Genomic DNA, 19,869 nt, shown 5'->3' on the forward strand with positions numbered 1-19,869 from the left:
CTGCTGCCGCTGCTGCGTCCCAAGCACGGCTAATTAAAAAACAACAATTTCACAGGAGGGCGCTCCAAACTGTTCTAAAAAGCACCTCTCAGCACACCGGGGGATCGTCCTGGAATACATGGGAGGTAAGACCAGTTTTGGGAGCTCTTCTTTTATGGCTTCATCACCGCTGTGTTTTTCTACTGCTCATACTACCGTGACCTGAATTAAATTTAGCCTCCAGCACGTGAGGTAAAAGATTTAAAAAAAAGAAATATGCAGGCTGATGTATTTGGATGGCTTACAAATGGAACATTTTAAAATAACATGTTGCTAGACAATAAAAGTTTATAGAGCATGAGGAAAAAAAAATCCACTATGAAATGAGAGGTTTTTTATGCATCAGCGGCACCCAAAAGTAGGCGGCGTGGTGTATAATATAGTTAGTTAATGTTATGTTTTGTAGATGGAGCCTATGGCAGTTTCTAACAAGACAGTCCATTACAGGGGTGTTGTCCAACACTTGGGTTCAAATGATAAGCCTTATTACACGGCTGCTTTCAAAGCATCTGCTCGGCTAGAAGAAAAGCCCCCCCCCCCCCCCCCCCCCCCCCCTTGGGGAAAAGATCTCTCTCTTTCTAATGATGTATAATTGACCTCCGAACACCAGGGCACAACAAACTCGGTCGGATTGGCCCGATTCCACACTACCTTTCACATACCGCGTGTCTCGTTTGAGCTTGTTGCTCCTCCACGACTACACCTCTCGTCCAACTGACAGCTCTTTGCCCTCAAAATATTCTTACCGTAAATACATTACATTTGATTTTTCATTTTACCTCACATGGCGACAGCCTCTTTAGGACTCTTAATACCATCAAAAATATTCCTCATTCAAAAGAAATAACAAAACAGATAATGGCGAGCACAGGTCAGTTACACACACTCGTGCATACACTCTCAAAGCCAACATATGGGAAAAAGACTAATAAAATCCAATCTTGTTACTATATAATTGCACTATATGGAGCAGGTTGTGTTGAACTGGGTTGGTGGGAGTTTTAATAATACAGTACACAATTGTTTTCCCCTGTCTGCACTTAAACCTGTTCCAAAGGTGTGAAAAAAGACTGCTTGCCAATTCCTTGATTTATTATAGCTAGTGAGAGCTGATTACGGGGCATGAATCAGTTGCTGTAGGAATGTTATTAGGCACGTAGACCTCTGTATGGCTAGGAGCTCTCTTCGCAGCCCAAAGCAGTTTGTGGGCTGAGAAATGCATCTTAAATGGATGTCATAAAAGTCAAAAAGGTGCCAATTACATCTTTAAGTATCCCATCAATGCAAATGGAATAAACAACGTTAAAAAAAGAAAAAGAAAAAAAAGGCAGGGACTATACTTGTGTCGGTGTCAAAGACCAAAACCAAACCTGGGAGGAGTTAAAACAAACAAACAAACAAACAAAAAAGGAGGTGGGAGAAGAATAAAAGACGTGATGAATAATAGCGTGTGAGAGCAGGACGGCGCCCAGCAGGTTGTTGCGTTTGGCTGCAGTGATCAGCTTTGCCACACAAGCTCACCAGGCAGAGAGGGAAAAAGAGGGAAATGGTCAGCTATATTCCAAATATGGTTCCTCAAGAGCATATCAGAAACTAAACGCCAGGCAGTAGACACTATCAGGCAGGCAGACAGAGCCTGCCAGTCTTGGCACGTCTGTCTTTATCTCTTCTTTTTACACACACCGAATTCATTTCAGAAATTCTCCAAATGGACAACGCTGAAGCAGGCATGAGAAAGAGATCCCTTCTCCCTCTCTATCTCCCTCTCGCTCCCTGCCGGACTGTCTCAACTTCCAGGCACCTCTGAGCCGTGACGCCGTGACTCTGGTATCCCCTAGTTACTGCTATGAATTTTCCATTGTTATCAGCCGACTACACTCCTGTCACAGAGCTGGATGAATGGCACGCATGGCAATAGATGTAACTCTTTGTTGCTTGCACGGTATCTAACAGAGAGCCATAATGTCCCGGTAATCGAAGTAGAATTGTTAAAAAGGCCGGACACAAAAAGCTGAAAATTTAGTGACAAGCATGAAAAGCGCTCATGCAATGAGAAACACAGGCCACCCCAGGGTCCTCATAGGCCAAACAGCAACCCTCACTATTGTAATACTTGTGTTATTTAAGCTCACTATTTGCTTCCCTATATCTGCCATCTCTGCTGGTTTGTTATAATTTACTGATTCCATTCACTAATTTATTCTGCTTCACAGTGAATGCTCGTCCTGCTTTAAGTGTTTGCATGGGAAAAATTTAACACCTGCAATTTAACTTACATTTTTTAAAATGATTTCTGTCTTATGCCTGAATTAAAACATAAAGCTATTGTAGCTTTTAATTAAAAAAAACAATGGGACAATTCCTTGTAGTTTTAAGACTGTACTAGTCTAATTGCACAAAAAATAAATACAATTCTCCTTTGTTTTAAAAAATATATATATGAGCATTAGCTGTAATAATAATTATGGTGTTTTATTTTCTCAAGCAAATGTCCAGATGAACAATCTGCACTCAGTCTGCTGATGTAATGCCGCAGTATAGCAATTTAACTTACAGCCATTTTTTTTATTGTAATCATTATTATTATTATTATTATCATTATTGTTTAGACATTTGGAAAAGCTGAAAATTTAATGACTACACCAGATTTATACATGCATTTATATATAATTTTATCTATGCACTTCGAATCGCGCTTTTGCACATGGCCGAACTTTTAATTATAACCTCAGCTTTGCAGGTTGGTGTAATTCTGTGCAATATTTTGCGCATATTGCTTTTCAATAAACTGTTAAATGCCTGCCACGCATTTCTAATAAACCAAATACGAATAAGAAGAGTTGGAATAACTTAAAACGGTAATAATGATATTATTATTATATTATTATTTTAACTAGTAAAATCTGATTACATCAATGAAAAAAAGTGATTTAAAGAATGAAGGAGCTGATCGGAAAATAAATCGTAAGAGCGCCGTAGTCTCAGACTACGTTTTCCATATTTGAAAAACTCTGATGCGGCTGCTGGTAAAGTGAAAATGTATGACAATAAGCGGAAAAAATAAAAATCAAGACTGCACCACGCCTGCATATTCTCGGGCCTGAGTGGGATCGCATCTTTTTGCTATAAATGCATCCGCTGCGAAGAGACAAACGTGGAAATATCGTGGGCCAGTGTGACAATAATAAAGCCAAGTACACGACAATAATATATGACCGCTAATGCGAGCAGCCCGAGTGCGAGTCTGAGCACTCTTATAATATTAAATATATATATTTTTTTCTTAACAACGAAAAGACATTTGGTTTAATTCCGTTTTCTCTTTTTTAAATATGCATTTTACATGAAGTAAATATAAACCAACGGAGGAAGAAGCGGTGGCAACAGGTTAGTTTAAGTCTCCTTATTTCCACGGTTACATCTTTTTAAAAATTCAAATAGCATTTCATACTACAGCTGAATGACGTTTCAGGTGCACTTTTGCGCACAGGAGGCCTCTGGGTCAGGTCAACAGAAACCACCCAATGTACCCATTTTTGAAAAAAATGATTTTAAAAAAATCACTGAATCACCAAAACAATGCGAATAAATGCACACAAAGAGAGAGAGGGAGAGAGAGAAAGTGAGACAGAGAGGGAGGGAAAGCGAAAAGTCCTTCCCGGAAACTGTGCTTACTGTTGGTAGTCGTGTTTGCAGTAAAGTTTCCTTTCTCTGAAGTAACAGCTGTTGGTGAGGGGCTGTTGACACACGGTGCACTGCAAACACTCTTCATGCCACGAGGAATCGTTGACTCTCATCAAGAAGCGGTCGGAGATGGGACGCTGGCATCCTTCACACACGGATCTGTGATGACATTCAGTCCCTGGGAAAAGGCACAAGAGTTTCCCGTCAGAAAGAAAGGAAATAGGCCTGAATCAAGGACTGCAATAAGTGATAACTGATAAAAGCCCCCAAATCACTTCAGATTTTGCCAGTCTGTTTGAAGAAATCCGCTGAGGTTTAAGATATTATTATAAAGGAAACAGGGTTGTAATTGGTTTTATTTACTCTTCATATAAGGCCCGAATTACGCCATCATCCAGACTGCAACAATAATAGTAATATATAGAGAGAGACATTTTTTAAAGGGGCTATTTCTCTTTATCTGGATCTGTTATTATATCCATTTGCACACATGAGTGCGACCTTTCGTCGATTTTGCATACTTTTGAACTGATATCAGGAATAAACAGTAGTGTGGGCGCATGCAGAGAAAAGAAAATGAAATATTATAATGACATCCAAACACAAGCGAGCGTTTGATCGCGCAGATCACAGTAATTTACACAACAGAAAAAGAAGACTCACCGAGCATAACTCCGAGTGTGGCTTGTCCCGATCGCAGGGGGTGATCTTCTATTTTAATGCCGTCTAGCATGATGCACGTCTCGGACTGTTCACCCGCGGAGAGGCGCTCCAGTGACACCAGACCTGTTGCAATATCCATAAGAATACGGTCAGACGTGACACGAAAATCCCGGGCACACAGTGCTGATCGGAGGGGGGAAAATGCTGTGTAGGAAGCCGTCTGAGATCCGTGTGGGATACAGCCTGCAGCTCGGAGGAGGAAAGGGGAAAATAAACTAAACTGTGAGGAGGAAAAACTCGACTTTGTGCTCGCAATGGCTAAAAGGTAAAGGCAGTTAAAAGCTGGCTATGTAAATCCCTGATGTGTCAGAGAAGCGTGCAGGAAGACAAAGCTAATAAGAAACTGTGGAAACTCTGAACAGTCACCTGTTATGATAAGAGGACCGAGGAAGCTTTATCTTCTCGCCCCTAAGCCGACGGGAGAAGTCTGGAAAAATGTCTTCACGGGATTACAGTCTCGCCAAGGAAAAAAGCGCAGAAGTAAAAGTTGAGAACAAATCCAAAGATAGTATAGTGTATGTGTGTGTGTGTGTGTGTGTGCGTGTGTGTATGAGTGTGTGTGTGTAGGATGTCCCGGCAGTAACTCTTTGGAAGTAACAGAGACGGTTGGTTGGTTGTGCCCCTGTCGCTGCAAAAGTCTGAGATCGAGATTGAAGCGAGTAGATCCTCCCACTCCTGCATGCATGGCTACACTTTTTTTTTCAGTCCTCCATTCACTGCTATTGGGATGCTATTGGAGCAGAGTACAGTGAGCTCCACACAGTCCAATAACAACACACAGACAGGCAACCTAAAGCAGACAGCCCAAAGTGATATTTTACTGAGGCCTGACCTGCCATCATAGCAATAATAACAACAACAACAACAATAATAATACAGATAATAACACAATTGAAGTATTATTACATTGTGTGGTGGATTAAATAATGCGCCTTTTTGATGCCATAAAATGCCCTCCGTGGACTCAGTGGACATTTGTTATATACTGTGAAAAAAAATGCATATGAATTTAGGCAGTGTGTGTATGTGTGTGCTTGTGTTTCCACGCTCTTTTGTGTATTGTCTCCAGTGGAAGCTGCTGTTGCCTTTCAGCTGATGCACCTGGCGATCAGTGGCGATAACAGCGGGCTGTCCGGCACGGAGGTCGCCTCTGCCAACCACAGCTATTCATCTTAAGGAAGGTCAGAGAGGAAAAATAATAAATAAATAAATAATAACTGACACGATCTTCCTGACAATAAATACAACCTTCTTATTTAAGAACTGATCTTTATTTTACTTTTATTATTATTAATATTATTATTTAATGTGAGGATCCCACAGCAAAACAAAACAAACCCCCATATTACAAATACTTGAAATTATCAGTTAAAAAAAAAATCCACGTGCTTTTTAAGGTACATTAATAAAAACCCATGAATTCAGATTTCACAAATAGAAAAAAAATCAGACATCATCAGAAAAAAAATCCAAGGTGCGATCAAGATGTTTAAAAATCTGCGGAGGGGTACCCTAATGCACTGAGGCCTGCCTGAAATTACAGGGCTGCTAATGAGATCGTCCACTGTGTCCCGTGACACGCTGCGTGGCACAATGTAATATACTTCTATAGCTACACACCCCGGGTAGGCAAAAAAAAGAGTGGACACATGGAGAAGGCCGGGGAACAGTAAATATTATATTATAGTAAATATTATATTTATATTATACTGGGGTGAGCTATAGCTTTTTGTGGACTTTATTTAAAGTGTCATAACGGTTCCACGTAATAATAATAATAACAATATATTTTTAAGTAAACTGTGCAAATAAACAGGTATTTGTTTTTACATAATTTAATGCAATATTTCCTCTCAGGAAAAAAAATGGACCCTTAAAAAAAAAAAAAATCATATGTCAGTATATCACATCTCCACAGCCAGTGTTTACCTTCAGTCCAAAGGCCTGCTGTGTGTTGTTTCTTACAGCCTTTGTGAAGCATCAAGGCGATGACCTGTAGCCCAGTTTGGTGAAACAGAGAAGAGATTGTTGGCGTTGCCCTCTGCTGTTCAACAAGAGAACAGCTGCCGATCACTAAAACACAGGCGCAGAGAGGAGATTTCACCAACAGTGGCAGTTTTAGATGGATTTAACCATCGCAGAAATGTTTACAGCACACCGAAATCTAATATAAATATTTAAATTCGTTGCATTTCTCATCGGAGGACTCGTGTTCTTGCTAAAATGAGGACATACCTGCCACTCATGAAGTCATCCACCCCCGGTTTGCTTGGTTTCCTTCCAGCGCTTCTATCAACATGGGGTCAATTACCTCCGCCCACTATATTGGATTATCTTACCACTAAGCAGCATTAGGAGCGGAGGACTACCAATACAATATAATCAATACATTTAAAGAAAAGGAAAGGAAGAAAAGCATGTGATACCTCTCCTCCCTCCATTCATTTAGCAGTTATCGGCCAGGTCACTCGCGTGAATGAGGACATCAAACATTCATTCAATAAATCAATCCGCCGACTTTCAGCCTGCGGTGTTTTAATGAGGCACTACATGACAAGCCCTCCCTCGCCTTCCAGGGCGGAAAAAAACGTTGCAGCAGGTGTGCAGAACAGAAAGCAATGGTCCCTAAAGTTAGGCAATTTACTTTAAGCTAAGCAGAACTGTTACGTCCATCGGAAAGGTAAGAGATCATTATAATGCGCCCTCAGAGAGGCTAACGTTCCTGCAGGAGTTCGCTGTAATTCTGGTTTCAGGCTTCACTTAATAATTCTGAAAGTAAAAACATTAAAAATAAATAAATAATAATTTTAATAATAATTTTCATTTCAATTGGGGAAGTAGCAAAAACGTGATTCCACACTGGAATTATCGCGGAAGGAAAGTTTTTTTTCTTCTTTGAAGCAAAATAAAACTGCGGTTTTTGCGCAAACTTTTGCCTTCTTTAAAGTCAAACTTTTCAATTTCATTAAGGCAGAATTTAAAAAATATATATAAGGAAAGTGCATAAGGAAGAAAGGAAATAAATACAGCCCACTCGCAGGAGTAAAATTAATGTATCATAATTAATCAGTGTAGGCCGATTAAAAAAAAGAGAAGAGAAAGCCTACTGCAGGAAAGGGAACGAAATAATTACGATAATTTCATTAAATTAAAACACCGTTTTAAATTTAATAAAACTGAAATATGGGCACAAAAAATACGGACAATCGTTCTGCTTTAATTACATTTACACTGCGGTGTGTTTTTGGGAGGCGCTCACAATTCATTCAGTTTCCAGCTCAGAGGATAACTCCAGCAGTGCCCGGCCTGCTCTGCTTAAACCCGGAGGCTACAATCAATGCAGCGACGCAAAGTCTCACCTTTAAAACGTAAAACTATAATCCATATCACCCCGCATGTGTGGGCCGGTAATACTGCGCTGCACCTCATCTAATCCCCCCTTTTCTTTACCATTATAGGCTCATTTATACTAAAACGCTCATATTATTAATTATTCCTAAAACAAAGCTCGCCGAAAAGATTTTTTTTTTCTTTAGAAAAATAAATAAAACACCTCAGCGAAATTGGGACGAGCATTTCACATCCTCAGAGGTAGCAAACCAAAGCCATAATGGCTCCCTAAATTGCAGGGCTTGAAGACTTTGATAGTTAACTCACTTTGATCTTTTAATGAGTCTAAGCTCTCCACGATGCCCCCTTTTTTTTAAACTCGAATGAAAAAAAAAACGCTCACACACACACTTCCTTTATTTTTTTTGTTGGTGCTGCCGATCTGCACTTCAACACCTACAAAACCTTCACATTGAGCAGCAGCGGGCAGTTTCTGAGCCTAGAGAGATTCAGCGAACTTGGGGAAGAAATGTGTCATATTCTTCTTTTGTCTTTTTGGCCATTACTGTGGCTGTGACAGAGTTTCAGAGGGAGATCACTTAAAAAAAATTGTTGTTTTTTCTCCCCATCAAGTCAACGGACAGGCTGAGCCTCGTGGATCAACAGGGAGGATTATTATAAAGGTTTGAGCGTCAATTTCCGATCAATCAGCGGTAAATTAATTTGGGATACTGAATGTTTTCTGCACTTCTTCGTTGGTTTCACGGGCTAAAAAAATTCATGCAGCTATAATGTGATTTCAGACAGTGAACAGTCAGTGAACCACTGCAACAACAAACAGTGAGACAGCCCAGGGCCCCATCGGCCTGTGAGAGCCGGGATATAGGACTACTAAATTTACCTCACTTTTAAATATTTATTTAGTTATTTATTTGTATTTTACATGCCATTATTTTAAATACTATTCTTCAAATCGTTGGTGTAGTTACATAAATGTTACCATGCAGGATAACAAAGGAGTCATTTGAACTGTCTTTCTACCCACTCTGTCACATTTTCCCGCTTTTTACTCCACATTGAACCACACGGCCTTTCTTATTTTATTGAGGCAGCCCCGCCATCACCACCACCCCCAAAAATGATAGCCCAGTGCAGGATAATCCCAGCTCCCCGAGGATTAAGCCAAAGTATAATACAGCACTGTCAACTCATGGCTAGATTTGTTTATGTTATGATTTATTGAATTCTGCTTTTTTTCTCTTCCTCCTCCAAATTTATTGAGTTCCTGACAAATGGCCTGACAGGCCCGCGTGGCAGCAAGCTGACATACAACTTTTTTTTCTTTCTTTCTTAAAAAACCCCCCCCAAAAAAACAAAAAACTACGGTAGAAATCTGTTTACCTGCGTTTAGGCTACATTTGCTATGACGCAGTGAGCAAATTAAAGCTGTAATCGAATTAAGCTAATATGTAAAAAATATAGTCCCACTTTCTAGCCACACGCGTATACCTGTAGCACTTCTAATGATGTACTGGATGTAATTTTTATGAACAGTAATTCAAAGTTGAGATTATTACTATCTGTATTTGTCTACATTTCCTAAAATAGGAAGCAAATCTTGTGAAAAGTACGCTGCTAGCCAAAAAGCATCGTTTAAGAACGTTTTAATAAGTCACCGTCATTTTTAAGGCGCACTTACACGCAGCGCTGTCGGTTTTCGTGACGGACCGGCTCATCTGATGACAGTGATCCACGATCGAGTCAGATTTATGCACCTGGTCTCCTGACTCAGTCCGGACACATATTAATTCACAGCTATAAGGCGACGCTGGAGAGAGAGCCACAATACACACTATCCCAATGACAACAGCACCCCCTGCTGGACAAAACTAACAAGTACAACAGTGGCTGCTCATCCACGGCAACGTTTTATCGTCTCTTAAAGGTACATTAACACGAGAACGCAAAAGAACAGGTTAATACACATTATTTATTTATGTACTGTAAATACACTACAGTAATAAAAGATAATGTGATGTAATGTTTTCTGTAAAACCAAGTGAGCACAGCGTTTTAATTTTGCTTTAACTAATTTTGTTATTACTGTGTCTGGCTTTCAGTGAAGTATATACATATAGTTTTTATTTATTTAACTTTATGTTTGTCCTACAAGAACTCTCACCCGTATACTCTATTCTATTTATGTATTTATTTACTTATTATGGGCGTCCAAAATGTTTAAAAAGTCCTTGCTTTAATTCTTACAAAGAAATTTAAATGTATAGTTCAATGTCCGTACTTCTAATAATAAAATTACAATGTCTTATATTATTATTTCTGCATTTCTTTTGTTTCTATCAATTTATATATATATATATATATATTATATATATATTATATATATATATATATATATATATATATATATATATAATATAACATCATCATTTTAAAAACAAATCTAAAATATATTATTCAGTTCAGTCTGAATAAAAAACATGTAACTTATAACTATAACTATATAACTATAACAGCAAAGAAAGCCAGCTGTTTTTTTGTTTGTTTTAACAATAAATATAATTTTTTAAACTATTTTACTACTTATATATTATAAATAAGTACTGAAAGCATGTTTCTTATTGTATTATTACCATATTATTGTATTATTTGTGTTTTATGCATTACTTTTCAAATTTTGCCTCATCCTACATATTGTTTTGATAGAGTTTTTGTTTGTATTATTCAATCACAGTTCACGAGACACAACAAAAAGCATGCACACCTTCTGTGTACTTTTGCAGAAGTCAAGGACCTCTCACTTGCGAGTTAATGTCGCACCGAGCATTTAATTACCAAAGCAAAAATGGCAATCTTCTCTAAAGATTAAGAGTATAATAGGAGCATATAACTATATGTAATTAATTCATGAATTTACATAAAGTTATTGAATTATTTCCATTAAAATTTCTGTGATCATCTTTTTCTTTTCTAAATATAATTAATATATTTTTTTTTAAACTTATTGTAATTTGGCTGCATTGATGCCAAAGTAAAGAAGAAAATAAACGTTTCCTTTCAACATCAATATAATTACTATCACTTGCACATCATAGATTCATAGTTTTTCTTCTTTTCTTTTACAAAAATGCAAATTGAATAAGGCCTCTTCTGCACTGGGTTATGCAAAATAATAAAAAACAAATATCAAAATGTTTCATGAAAGCCTAATGATTACTTTTCATTTTCGAACGGATTACCTCCAAAACATTTTAAAAGGCTGGTCAAAGTTGGACCACAGATGGCAACAGATGAACATTATGAAGCCCAGCAATAACAACATCTTTCTATTCTGTGATGTGGGGATCTCCCTCTTCCCTTTCTGTTTAACTTCACACACAGGCGATGGCCAAAAAGTCTTCATGTGAGCCTAAGCTGTTGAGACACATGAGGAACAACTTACTGCATGGCAATTTCAAACTAAATTAAACCATGGTCTCCAAATGTCTCCATCTGACGCACACACACACACACACACACACATGTATTTGTGACTTTCTCTGTTGATGAGTTCCTAAAGATCTTAAGCCTTCGTCCAACGAGGGCCATTAAATTTCCCATGCAGAGGTGCAGAGTGTGTGCAGTACCAGAACAAAACAATGAGAACACTTTAAAAAAACACTTTAAAAGTTTGGCTTTAAAACATAAGCAACAGATGTTATATTGTCGTGGTGGAGCAGGATGCATGGTATTTGTTGTCACGTGGTTGTTTTCATCTTTATTGCAGAAGCGTCTCAGCCCAAGCAAGAACTGCAGCTCCTTTCATCGTGTTATTCAGTGGAATTGTCTTCGTAAAAATGTTTGGGCATGACTTTAGAATGTGTGCCATTAACAGCAACCATAGCACTTCATGTGGAATATTAAAAAAGTCTGTGTCTGTTAAATAAACTGCAGACTTTGTGGCTAAACTAGGCTAAGATACTGTCTCATGATATAGACCTACATATGAATGGCTCCTTTTTAAATGGCAACAGTTTGAGAACTCCATCCATGTTTTGCTGCATGAGCAACAATAGATACAAAGAAATGATACCTAAAATGTGAAAAACAGCAATGGCAACAAAATATGCAGAAAATCTTCCAGGCGAGGCCAGCAGCCATAAAAAACTCCCTACAATCACACATCTGTATATGTGTGATTATTTCCCTGTCACAATCAAACATGGTGGATGTGTTCGCTGTGCGCGCGTGTGTGCACGTGCACATGTATGATTGCGGGTGTGTCATTAATAGGCTGCACTTCAGAGAAAAAGGTAGAAATCCGCCAGATGTTTTGCAGCTGGGTGGATCTGGTAGTGAAGATCTAGACAGCATCTGTCACGGGCGAACATTTCTAATCTGTCTTGAACATTAGGCAGAGAGCACTAAAAACCCATCACTGCCTGCTTGTGCGGCTCAGTTCACAACGTGTTCACCCGAGACTCTGAAGAGAAAGTTGAAATTAGATGAGAGCCAAACATATATTTATCAAGGCGAGTGGTAAAGGAGAAATTTTAACTACTACTTTTCCTGTATGGGTTATTATAAACTCCTGTGTGTGTGTGTGTGTGTATTTGGCTGAAAAATTTTCAAAAAGCAAAACAGAGGCAAAATGAAGTTATTAGGGCAGAGTGCCTGAGGCTAAAGACCGGGGCTTTGAACTAGAGATCCAGCAGAGCTTAGTGAGGTCAAGATCTGTCAAACAGCAAGCACAACTAATTTCACCGTGCTCTTCTGGAAAGAGGATTTGGTCCAATAACCCCAGTTGTGCATTGTAAAAGCCATATATAAGCTTTTTCTTTTTAATATTTAAGTACAGTGCACTTTGCCATTTGCAGTTTAACTTCATCCAGCCAATAAGGCTAAGACCTGTTACAGATAGATGCAGCCCTTTGTATTTTCGCTGAACTTTCTAGAAACACAACACGGATGCTTTTAGCTGACATACTTGGTGTTTGGAACTGTGGGAATCACTCCAAGCTGACCTTGATGCTCTCTAGATATTTCCATTCCTGGGTTCATGTGCCTAGTTACCAGTTGGTCAACCTCGTGCCCTGTGAACTGACCCTGTCCTCCCTGCGAGGTTTGAAAGGAAAAGAAACCCAATCCTCCAGGGAGCGCTCCGACTAACAAGAAAACTGCTGGCCCGAATCTCTCAGAAGTGCTGTGTTTTCCCACTGGACCACTTTCAGCTTAATAAACATCTTAACTAGCCAGAGGTCCCGCGGGAGCTGCTGGGAAATCCTCTGGGCAGCCACAGAGCTCAGGAGCTGGCCTTTTATTGCATCCAGGTGGCTGTTAAAAAATGCTGGCTGGCCATAAATGTCCAATAAAATGCAAGTGGCACCTTCGAGGGTGGACAGGGTCAGTGCACCTGTCTGTGGATGAAAACTCCATCCACTTTGCCTTGTCCAATCAGTTAGATGTCGCATGTTGTGCCATCACAGCACCGGTGGTTTACTGAGTGAGAGTACTGGGCCCGCAGGGTAGAGGGGTGGGGGGGACGCAGGCCCAGAGGTTTAACATTCCTTGTCGGAAAGGCAAACAGACGACCACAAAGAGATGCAAGCAACTGCAAGACGACTCAAAAGTGCTGCAAAGAGTGACCAAAAAATGCAGCAAACAGATACAAAACCAAGTGCAAAACAGATGCAAAAAGATAGATAATGATCATAATCCCTTGCAATGTCTTCAGTCTCAAAATGACTACAAATGAGACCCAGTCAAAGCCATTCAGGGTGCCTCGCTGTACCGTGTTGGCCACGTGGCAAAAAACAGCACAAGTATGTTAAAATGAAGTGTTTCTTCTGCCACGAAGAATTAAAACCATCATACTGCCACAATAATGCACAACGAACTGGTCAATTAGAGGAAAGCTCATTGAAATAGGGCCAGAGAACCGCCCGTTTATGTCTACTTGACACGAACAGTGGCAGCAGCCTCCCTTCATCTGTCCAGTCTGGTCCTTGTCCAAAGGGAGACTTAATTGTCCCGGGGAGGTTTTGGAAAGCTCTGGACGGTGTATTGAGCCTTTGATCTGACTTGAAAAGAGCTAATTGATTTCTGTGTTACAGGCAGCGTTAGAGGAAAGGGAGGGGGGAGAGAAAAAAAGATGCTTTCTGGTCATTTCACAACATGTGCCGAAATAACTGAGAGAAAAAAAAAGAGAGAGAAAAGAGGCTGGGAGGGGGTGAAGAGAGAGATCACCTCACACCCGACTACACCCCTGCTCAATTACAATAATTTGACTCACATGGGCTGGCCGACCACGGCAGAGGGAGCGGCGAGGAGAGCTGCTCTGGGAGATCACTCACCTTGCCTCTAGCTGAGGTACGGAAAGACAGATTTGATGTGCGGCTTCCCTCTGAGTGCAGCTCGGGGGCTTGTTAAGATGGCGGCACAGAGAAGACCACACGTCTAACCTCTTGCTTTCAGTCTCAGTGGGGCACTCTAAAACCTGATGATGTCACCATGGAACAAAGAAACAAGAGGCTGACAGAGGTAAGCAGTAAAAAAGTACAACCCGAGCATCTTTATTTCTTAGATTACACTTATTCATTAATTTTCCTACATGCTTTTGCTGCCCATGAAGGAAAAGCAGAGGTTTTGGCTTTTGAATAAACTCTGCGCTCCCTGTTTGTTTTTAATCATGGAAGTATGAGGTCAGCAAAGATAATGCTGGAGCTCTGCATCTTCTGGTAATGTGATTCGATGCATCACCTGCTTAAGATAGTCCACTTTGGGTCCATCTTGGTTCTGAGTGTGCTTTGACAGGCCTCCTGCCTTTACTGCTTCACCTCACTCAGTCTCTGGTCACCACAGCTCAGGGGGAAACAGAGCTGTCAGAGGCAGAGTGGCAGTCTAAGCCTGTCTTAACACAGCACCTCAAACCACCTCATAAATACAGGCTTCCTTTTCCAATTTCCAAGCGGCCCATCCAGCTCTGTCTACATGCTTGCTCACTGCTCCATGTCATGCACCGGGGTGTGAGTTTAAAAATGACCATGGGACATCTGGTCGACTCACAGAGGGTGGGGCTTTGATGTGCTGCTCTGCAGCTCAGTTCAACTTTAGCTGAGCCAAATCCTCCAGGCAGCGCAAAGCTATTGACTGAGAAGCCTTAAGTAGGTCTGGTAGGTCAGAGATAACTAAGGAGTTCAGGTGCCTTGAAACAGATTTGTCACGTGTGAAAAGCTTAGAGACAGCAGCTCCTAACTACTGCACCTTCATCTAAAAACCAGTGCGGTCCAAAGGCAGGTTGTTTCATCATTTCTCATATCACGAAGCCGAGCAAAAGGAGGAGTGAAAACATGTGAGGCTGTTTTTTGATGGACAGCACTCTCGAGGCTGGTCTTTGCACTGCCTTTGCCCATCAGGAGCTTTCAGCTACAAGACTTCTTTTACCATGAAAGCAGAACTAGTGATAGGCTTCATCAAAACGTGCACATCTGGCCTCCACGAGTAACATCTCACTCTGCCTGCTGTCCATCTCCAGAAACAAAACCTTGTAACACTGAGAAAAACAGAGAAAGTGCAGTTTCTGCAAATTAGGAGCTGCATGTTTCAAAGCTGGCAGTATTCAAAAGTTCTGTAATTCCCAGCACTTCTAATGAAAATCCTATGATGAAAAGGAGATTTGCTGGGGACTTTTTCCAGTCAAACTTGGCGCTTTGGTGAATATATATATGTATGTATTCAGCTCTGGGCCACAATGGAGTCCGAGGCGCTCTGCTGGACAAACTATGTGATGACAGCATTTCTAAATTAGCCATAGTATTTTTTTCCTCAGCATGATGTTTTCTAGATTAAAGCTTTTAGACTTGCACATATTTGAAACTGGTTCCAGTTTTAATGACCGGTTGTTATAAACCCGTTAAAATAGCTCTACAGATGTCCTGGTCGAATAGCAGAAGGGTATGAATGAGACTGACTCTTAAACTACAGTACCCACGGTCATTCTAATCAATAAGTTTGCTTACAAGTCTTCTATAATAATGCTCCATGGCACAGAAATAAGATATTTGCTATCTGTCATTTTTTAAATTACTAATTAAAAAATAATATTATCACCAAATTTAGTTAAAACAAAAAAATATAAAAAAAAAACATGGCAGGGGATTAATTATTATAAGCACTATTAATATCAAATTAATCAAATACTTCATTGTTTACATACATTAATGATCACCTTTGCTTGTACAGTGTAAGTGTGAATCTGAAAACATACGGTGAACTGTATATGTGCACTTTACACGCAGAGGGGGACGGGGCTGTCACCGTGCTTACATAAGTGTCACCTCTTCATGAAGAAAGCGGTCCTCTGTGCAGAGGAATCCTCTGAAAAGAGCAGTCAAAGCAAACGCTCACACGGAGACATCACCTGTTGTGTGCTATGCTGGACACCTGCAAATATCAGAAGTCTTCAGTAATTCTGAATGCAAAAGTTCACAATGCAGTATGATTAGCACTATAAGACTCTAATTACCAACAGCGACATTTATCTATTCACGACTTTCTGATACTAATTACCCCTGCACAAATGTGAGAATGGATTCTTTTGCAATTTAATTAGTTGCAAATTACACATGAAGAAAAAGGAGGCAAGTTATGTCTCAGTATCAAGTGTAAATTCTGCTTCTAAATTTGACCTCTATGTGGCAGCAGGGTGTTGTTTAGTTTATTTTAAAAAAAGATAAACAAATAATTTCATGTAGGTTTGTTTTTAATGTTTTGAATATTAAGAAAAAAATGTGCAAATAAATATTACAATATTTGAAAATCAGCTTTATAAAACCCTCGAATTGATTTTCCTAACCAGTTTCCTGTAGCAAACTGCAGCTGGGTGAATATATATGGCATCTGAAACTGTTCTCGGTGACTCAGTGGAGGAGTCACTGCTGACGTGGGTGGGCGCCTGGGGTAAGCGCTCCCGTGTCCCAAGGCTCTGCTCATTCTTGCAGCGTGCTGCTCATGATAAACCTCTTGACGGAAAGATGCTTCTGCTGGGAAATGAACGTTAGACCGGCCTTTTCGTGTGTGATGAAGCTGCCTCTCTGTTCCACTCCGACTGCTACTTACTGTCAGCATGTACCCGTTACCCTGATGAGCAATATGTGAGTCACAGCTAACATACTTTCATGAATGAATCTATTCAGGAATACTAACTAGAAAAGATGAACTTTGAACGTGATGGGTGAAATAAGACAAAATGCAAATTTAGAAAAGTAACCGTCATGAAAAATAAATTATTTTGTCAAATTTAATTGTGCACATTTGTAGCAACTATTTAAAATATTTAAAGTATTGAATTATTTAAATACAATCCATCATCCCAGTATCTTCATAAGGACTATTTTTTCCCCCTTTTTTAAATTACACAATTCAAAATTGTGGTGTAATTTGATAGTTCATGATTGTTCTGAATAATCCCCTTTGTCCGTCTGTACTCTCTCAGTCGCTGCGACTCTGTCAGCTGAGACGAGGCTCGGTGACAAGTTACAGAACAATGCTTCGCTCTGTGCTGAAGTTGTACTGAAACTGCAAAGAGAAGAAGAAGACAAAGAGGTACACACACTGTTAACAGAACAAAAACATCACCAACAATTACATCAAGCAGCAAATCCACCAAAAATCAAATGTTACAGTCAAACATTTTCATAACTATAAACTAAAAAACAAACTGATTAAACATTAAAGAATAATTTGCTACTTTCCCCAAAGACTGAGAAACTAAACAGAACCACTGCCCCCTTGTGGCTTGGCATGGACAAGGCTAGAAATAAAGTGAGAGCCTGAAACACTGTTGACTTCTGTGGCGTTAACGACAGGAAATGCTTCATTTTTTTGTTTTGTTTCAAAGATTTTATGCATGTTTATTATTTAAATTAGTTTTTCCAAAAAGATCAAAATCCAACTGAGTAGAATTAAAATTTTAGTGCCACAAACCTGTGATGTCATGTTTAAAAAAACAACACTGAACGTCAAAGACTGTTTTTGGCCTTGATATGGAAACACTACAGACTGACATTAATGAATACCTCTGCGAAAGCGTGGTTTATAAATTTAAACGTTTTCATTCAGTCAGTTTTCGGAGCCACTCAATCTCTGGCTTCGATTAACCATCATAAAAAAATGACTGCAGAGCTCCTGGGGGTGATGTGCATATGTTAAATTTGTGGTGGCTGTGGTGTGTGATCTGAAAAAAAAAAAAGCCAAAAACAATAACACTGTTGGCCCTAAATTATTAAACGACATCTCTGAAATACTGAAGTTTTCATGATTTTGTTTGTGAGCGCTTTCTGGAAACTTTTGCACCAAAAGCTGTGCCCACTCCACCAAGTTAGACAGCTGTTATTACTGCAACGCAGCACTAGGTGATGCTGTATGATCACTCAAATAAGTTTCTCCAACTGACTCCACAGAGCCACAATGGCTGAAATCGGCTTCTCCGGATTCAAAGCACCACCTTTCCTCATTTTCATCTACTTGAGGGGGGAATCTGCAACTTACCCAAAAGCTGTCACATATCACAAGCCCGTTATTTGCGAAAAGAAATTCTACCTCCCCCCACTTCACCGCCACCAACACCACACAAAAATTCAGTCTCTAACATCTGGCACAGTAAATAAATATTCCTGCGTGTACGTGTGTGAGTGTGGATGATGGATGGGGGAATGGGGTGTTATCAGGGAGAGCATGTATCAATGTCTGCCAGTTTTACACACAGGCTGACAGGACAGTGACACACTAGAACATGGGCGGCAGTCACCCAGACGAGCCGGGCTTCATTTCCTGTCCCTGCTCCACTGCCAAAAATATGTGACATGTTGTCTTCATTAATTCCACCTCTATTTGGAGCTCTCCCTCTCACATACCCCCTGTACACTACTGTCCTGCCATACATTCACATGGAAACGCACAGTCACGCAAACATAAGCAGGAAGAGAAGCACACACACGCACACACACACACACCCAACTCCCCACAAGCACTGAAAACTAATCATACATAGGTGCTAATGAAAATCTTGTCATGTGTGGATACACACTTCTTTTCCACCCTAACGTACTCCCTCTGAAAATCATTAGCCAGCCGCCAACAACATTTTTCAGCAGAGCAAACTACATAAAGACGTCACTTTAAATCGCTTACTAATTAACACTTAAAAAGACACAAATTAGATATGCGTGGCTAAAAGCAATTATAATATCCGCAAGTTTTGCGAGTCATTTGGGAAATGAAAAGAATGCCTAATTGCTGGAACCAACATCATCTGAGACATGGCTTAAGTGATGCCTGTTAGGAAATGGTCTTATCTACAACTGTGGCTGTGATTACAACAGTTTTCCTCAATTACATGTGCATATGTAGAATTCTGGAAAGCGCATCTCTTCCATGAATCTATAATTTTAAAGGGATTTTAAAAGGAGGCAATTAGGTTCTGTGCAGAAAGCGCCTCCAGTTTCTGAATAAGGGAGGAAAAAAAGAGAAGGAGCCCTACAGTGAGGCACGGACAGTGACCTCTTCTGGACAAGAGAAGAAGAAATCTACTTCCAGCTGAGGGACAATTAGATCCAAAACAGCTGCCTTTTTTTGTCTTGTTTTGTTTTATACAACCACGAATAAAGTTCTGCTTCTTTAGCAGCCTGGAGAAAAGAAAGACAAGAAAAGAAAAGAAAACACGGTGGATATTAAATTAATAATGTAGCACAGACCCGGAAAAAAAAAGGAGAAAATTTACAGACAGGATGTTTTCCAGCGTGTTTGCGAGAATATCACAGACTACGTTTCCACCCCCCACCCCCTCCTTTGTCCTGCAGATATCATTGTGGGGTAATAATAAGAGGAGAGAAGTAAAAATAACACAATGGTGAGGGATGTTTCCACTTGGAAACTAATTATCAAGCTAAGCTGTGACTTCATCCTCATCAGCCTGGCCCCACCATTAATCTTGTGCTGTCGTCCACTTCACTAAATCTTGTGTGTTACACTATCTCACATTTACTTCATCAGCTCCAGCGCGGCTGTAATTAATGATTTCTCATGCCCTTCCCTTCT

The 19,869-nt window shown here is 39.9% G+C and overlaps 2 protein-coding genes and 1 long non-coding RNA gene across 9 annotated transcripts in view; all 3 read right to left on the minus strand.

The window, feature by feature from the left end:
• lmx1bb (LIM homeobox transcription factor 1, beta b) overlaps positions 1-5,086 on the minus strand; it is a 46,579-nt gene extending 41,493 nt beyond the window's left edge. Inside the window, exons 1-3 of one of the 2 annotated variants that reach the window (XM_026187336.2) lie at positions 4,813-5,086; positions 4,387-4,509; positions 3,715-3,901 (exon numbers count right to left, since the gene is read on the minus strand). In XM_026187336.2, the coding sequence (XP_026043121.1) occupies positions 3,715-3,901; positions 4,387-4,456 (257 nt within the window). In that variant the 5' untranslated portion in view covers positions 4,457-4,509; positions 4,813-5,086. Of the gene's footprint in view, positions 1-3,714; positions 3,902-4,386; positions 4,630-4,812 lie in introns of both variants that reach the window. The other variant, XM_026187335.2, reaches the window with a different exon arrangement.
• A 427-nt stretch (positions 5,087-5,513) lies between these two features.
• On the minus strand, positions 5,514-9,612 carry LOC145432275 (uncharacterized). Of its 2 annotated transcripts, none has more exons than XR_013912557.1 (3): positions 9,476-9,612; positions 6,376-6,519; positions 5,514-5,617 (listed from the first exon to the last, which is right to left on the minus strand). It is a non-coding gene; the product is annotated as an uncharacterized LOC145432275 (long non-coding RNA). The 2 variants fall into 2 exon arrangements; XR_013912558.1 differs by lacking the exon at positions 9,476-9,612 and adding an exon at positions 6,682-6,822.
• A 7,445-nt stretch (positions 9,613-17,057) lies between these two features.
• mvb12bb (multivesicular body subunit 12Bb) overlaps positions 17,058-19,869 on the minus strand; it is a 35,134-nt gene continuing 32,322 nt past the window's right edge. For all 5 annotated transcript variants that reach the window (XM_026187868.2, XM_080309016.1, XM_026187866.2 and 2 more), the window contains one exon: positions 17,058-17,349. In XM_026187868.2, coding sequence (XP_026043653.1) covers positions 17,308-17,349 — 42 coding nt within the window. In that variant the 3' untranslated portion in view covers positions 17,058-17,307. The remainder of the gene's footprint in view (positions 17,350-19,869) is intronic.

This window comes from Astatotilapia calliptera, chromosome 12, assembly GCF_964374335.1.
Source record: "Astatotilapia calliptera chromosome 12, fAstCal68.1, whole genome shotgun sequence".
Classification (NCBI taxonomy): domain Eukaryota; kingdom Metazoa; phylum Chordata; class Actinopteri; order Cichliformes; family Cichlidae; genus Astatotilapia; species Astatotilapia calliptera.